Source organism: Arachis stenosperma, chromosome 6 (genome assembly GCF_014773155.1).
Source record: "Arachis stenosperma cultivar V10309 chromosome 6, arast.V10309.gnm1.PFL2, whole genome shotgun sequence".
In the NCBI taxonomy this organism is placed as follows: Eukaryota; Viridiplantae; Streptophyta; class Magnoliopsida; order Fabales; family Fabaceae; genus Arachis; species Arachis stenosperma.
In genome coordinates, this window is record NC_080382.1 from 8,561,478 (window position 1) to 8,566,479 (window position 5,002).

At 35.7% G+C, this 5,002-nt stretch overlaps 1 protein-coding gene across 2 annotated transcripts; it reads right to left on the reverse strand.

Annotated features, from left to right (window-relative positions):
- Window positions 1-1,192: 1,192 nt before the first annotated feature.
- Window positions 1,193-4,691, reverse strand: LOC130935386 (pto-interacting protein 1). Of its 2 annotated transcripts, none has more exons than XM_057865113.1 (8): window positions 4,493-4,691; window positions 3,675-3,767; window positions 3,189-3,439; window positions 2,982-3,108; window positions 2,529-2,802; window positions 2,078-2,210; window positions 1,919-2,005; window positions 1,193-1,493 (listed from the first exon to the last, which is right to left on the reverse strand). In XM_057865113.1, the coding sequence occupies exons 2-8, from the start codon at window positions 3,757-3,759 to the stop codon at window positions 1,365-1,367; spliced, it is 1,086 nt and encodes a 361-aa protein (XP_057721096.1). In that variant the 5' UTR covers window positions 3,760-3,767; window positions 4,493-4,691; the 3' UTR covers window positions 1,193-1,364. The 2 variants fall into 2 exon arrangements, with proteins under 2 accessions (XP_057721096.1, XP_057721095.1); XM_057865112.1 differs by having other exon boundaries at window positions 3,675-3,770.
- Window positions 4,692-5,002: the final 311 nt, after the last annotated feature.

Consider the following 5,002-nt stretch of genomic DNA (forward strand, 5'->3'; position numbering starts at 1 on the left):
AGTAATTTTTATCGGTCGTTTATATCTGCGCAGCTTATTGACATTGTAATTTTGTCACTTGCTTTTCGGATATACAAATTAATTTGGGTCAATATAGTGTTAACTCACAAATTCGTTTAAATAAATGTTAAAAGTTTGAATTCTGCCTTGTTTATATAATAACTTATTGACCAATGGCAAGTCTTTAAGTTCAGTTTTGATCCACAATAGATTAATCCTTATCTTGCTAGATTAAGGAATACGATGAGGAAAAAAAAACATATCAGATATATAAAGTTTACAAACACAAAATTCTAGCTTTCCAAATTGCAACGTTAGCTCGTTCTTCACTCCAACGAAAGCAGTCAAGTCAAGTCCAAATATAGACAGGATTGTAGGAGGCAATTCTTCCCTTCATAATAATTCTCGTTGCCAACAAGTAAAGGAGCAATTGATTAAAATTAGCCTATGCCTCACAAGGACAACGAGTTTGAATTTGCTGATCAACGTGAGAATTGACGACTTCATTATTAGTGGAATATGTAGTTAAGACAAATCCTTGAGATTCGGGGATTTCCATCTAAACTTTTGCTTAGTTTTAAAAAATCAACATAAAAAATACAAAAAAAAATAAGTCATAGTTCTTAATATAAAAATGGCAATGCCATGGGAATGGAAATTGGAATAATCGCTGTTGAAAGCACCGTTAAGTCCACAGGAAAACAAATGAATAACACAACACGACGAACTGAGGCGATAGTTCTTATGAGAGCAACACTTAAATGTGGAGATCGGAGGACCTAGACGCCTATACCCGGGTTCATGTAAAATTCTTTGCATGACGGATCTCAAAAATATCCACCCAGTTTTTTCTACTCGAGGGAGAAGCTCACAATATCATTCAAGCACAACAATGGAACTCACAAAGGGCTGGCTGGCTCTCATCTTGATGAAGAGCCAAATTCACAGAGATGATTTAACAAAAAGTTGAAGAATTAATTTACAAGAATAGGATTTGCCCATTCTCACTCTCTTTTCCAAAGAATAAATACGGCAATGACATGCTATGCCTATTTGCTCTGGCACTTTCATTTATGTTTTGCAGTTCCCCAAGAGTTTCAAGTAAGAAGGCAATAATCCGCAAAAAGGGACACTTAATAAAGGTATGTAAACAAGCAACAAAAAAATTAATAAATAAATAAAGAAGCAAGTATACCTCAAAAAACCCTCATGGATTATGAACAAAATGAATGCAGTGTAAACAATGGGAACCATGTTTGTTGTTCGAGAAATTTACCACCAGCTTCTGAACCAGTCTTTTTCTTATATTTTGCAAGCAAATGTGCACATACTCACAGATAGAGGTACAAAGAGATATAGACAGTTTAGTTTGGTGTTTCACCAGCAGGGCCAGGTCGTGCATTCAACAAAGGTTGCAGAGCTTTGACTACAATGCTCATGTTTGGTCTGAAATCAGCTTCGTATTGCACACACAGTGCAGCAACAGCAGCCAACTGTAATAAAACCAAGCATCATGGTGTTATACATTAACGTTTGTATACTCATGTAAACGGACAATGACCAACGGCAGTGTCATGAGGTTCCTACAAAGGTTTCCTCATTCTCCATACACGTAATTGCTATTAGCTTCTGAAACGAGAACACTATAGAGATGAAGTCATTGCATTCCTATTGATGCAATAAAGTTTAAGATTCAACTAGTAGCTTCATGCATACAAACTTCTAACTACAGAGGAGAAAAGAAATCCACAGGTATGTTTTGTAAGCTACTTTTGATTAGTTTTCTAATATGTAGGTATATATTTCAAATGAGTGTGTATTGCAATAAAATGGTACCAGAAACAGTACACGACACCTCAGCAAGGAATATTGCATCATATGAAAAACAAGGAAACCTATAGTAAAACACATTGAGCACCTTAGCAACAGCTTTGGGGGGGTATTCTCCTCCTAGTCTTGCATCTACACACTGCCTGACTTTATCCTCACTGAGTTTTGGAGTAGCCTGAAACACATCAATTACTGGGATCAGCTAGCTGGCCTATACATTCTAAGTTTTGGGCAAGGGGAGACTTACCCAAGTAACTAGGCTCTGCTGCCCACGTGGTAATGTATGATCAACGGGTTTTCTTCCTGTCAAAAGCTCCAGAAGGACAACACCAAAACTGTATACATCACTCTTAGCATTCAATTGCCCAGTCATTGCATATCTGCAATTGTAATTTATAAGTGGACTGATCGTTGTATAAAGCAGGCAAAGTAAATTTATTCCAGGACACAATACACAAAACGAACATTTCATTTCTCTACACTGATTATTAGATTCTTAGCTGAACTTGAACCACACAAGAAGTCATCAGAATTGGTACTCTTTTCTAATTATGGCAGAAGGGAAATTTTCTATTATTTTTCGGATAAGTATTCAGCAATTACGCTCAAAATCAGCAACCCAGAATATTGCTTGGGCTAACATAAAGCATGAGACTCAATCCATATCTAGTGAAACTGATTTGATATGCAGATCTTACTCTGGTGCATGATAACCGAAGGTTCCAAGGACACGGGTGGAATGAAGACGTGCTGCCATGTCAGGGGCCTGATTTGACAAATCAAAATCTGCAATTTTTGCGACATCATCATCAAATATTAGAACATTGCTTGACTTGATATCCCGGTGGATAATGTGGGGATCAGCCTTCTCATGCAAGTACTCAAGCCCTTTTGCAGCCCCTACAGCAATTTTAACTCTCTGTGCCCAGGTCAAAACAGGACCAGGTTTTGCTCCTTTAACACCTTTTCTGCCTGCATGTAAATGACAATGATTAACACAACAATATATTACAAAAGGAGAGAAAAACCAAGTAGTCATTGCCTTCATGGCAATGAAAAGAAAACTAACGTTAAAATCCATAATATAGTCATTTCATTCATGCATGTTTACCATTTTCTAATTCAGCCAATAGAAAAGGAAAACCATATACCGTGTAGAATATCATGCAGAGACCCATTAGATGCATACTCATAAGCAAGAACACGGGAGTTTCCATCAACACAATAACCAAGCAATTGAACAAAATTGTCATGCTTCAACCGTGAAACCATCGAAACCTGAAAGCATAAAAACCAAACAATTTATGAGATTTGAACAACTTCAATATGCTCACAGTAAGCCTAGGTTGCGCACATACCTGGGCTAAAAATTCATCATCAGGCTGTTTACTGGCATCTAACTTCTTTATTGCGGCAGTCTGCCCACTTTTAAGAACACCATGATATACTCTTCCATAGGAACCCTCTCCAATCAGAGCATTTTCCCCAAAGTTATCTGTAATTTCTTTTAGTTCATCCACTGGTATAGCAGGAACTTCAATGGGCTGAACTTTAACAGTTTGAGCACCCTGCTTTGCAGTTTCTGAAGCATGATGATTTCCATCATTTCCTGCACAACACAGTTTATACATTAATTGCATCAAATGCACTTGCAGGTACTTTAAAATCAAACAAATTAATGCAAAAAATTATCATAATATGGAACTTAATTGACTTAACCCCATATTACACGTTTGATCTGATTGAAACATAGCAATGTCACTTAACGATGCATGATTAATTGAGAGTATTTTTGTGAGCTGGGACCACCGTGTAATTATTCCCAGTGAAGTCCTCTAGCTTACCTGCTGAATTTTTCACAGCAAACGGCGCTCCACTATCAGTAGTATTGTGCAAGTCATCGCCTTCACAACAGCTGAAACAACTCATGATTCCTCCTGCTGACAACAATCCATATATCCATCAGTTGTACTGGTAAATAGTTCATTTTAATCTTGAATATATAGTAAAGATAACATATAAAAAGCAATAAAATAAATAAATAAATCAATTCAGAGGTTCATCGCTAGAGGGAGATAGATCATGGCAACAGCTGCAACTTCCAACAAGTCAAAGCAACAAAGAATGAAATGAATTTGTACGTCTCGTATGTCCTAATTCCATTGAATAAATGATAGACTTCGCAATAGCTTGATTTTTGAACCATTAATGGAAAACCTACTCCATTAATCTAATATGATAAAAGACCAAGATGCTATCAGATTATGCAATAACCGTACTCTTATAAATGCTAGGAACCATAAAATTGAATATTAGTTCTAGCAAAACTATTTGCATCTTATCCGTGATCCGTAATTAACAGAGTAAGTCAAGTGATTCATGAAAATTTTACACCATAATTCACTGTTGCGGACAAAAAAAAAAAAACTCAGTTAAGGAAATCAATCGGAACCAAATTAGTTTCCGCCAATGAGAGCAAAAACAGTTCCAGATCGATCTAAAACGAAACCGATTATCACAGGTCGGAATCAATTCCAGTGACAAAAATGCTCATCCATATATATATCATGACAAAAGCGTAGAGATTACCACACAAAAAGATAAATAAATAAAGAAGACAGGCAAAGTGACATTGAAGAGTGCGTGATAGATCGGTGAGAACCTGGAATCGAAATAGGGAAGCTGTGCAGCTGAGAAGGAAGAGGATGCAGTTGAAGATCTCGCCGGATATGCGCAGGATAAGGAAGATGGTGCGTAGGATAAAGCGGTGCAGGTGCCTTGACTTGCTTTGAACTGGAATGCTTATTGATTTTGGAATTTTGGTAGTAATTGGTAATGCGCTGTTATTCATGCGGATTCAATTTAGTTCAACCACTAATCTAGATTATGTGCAAGTAAATTAGTAATAAACTGATAAGGTAATAAAAATTCTATGTCTACGCTTAAAAATGGTTATTTAATATATTATATGTAAATATAAATATTATTTATTTTTAATATATATTTTAAATTTTTAATACATTTTTTTACATATAACTAGTTTTGTGTACATGTAATATTACTGAATGTAATATACATCACTTCATAATTCATAAAAGTATCTTTACTAGTTTTAACTTTTAAGTGAAATTTAAAAAAAAAAGATAAATAAATTTTTGACCTTTTGATTCGT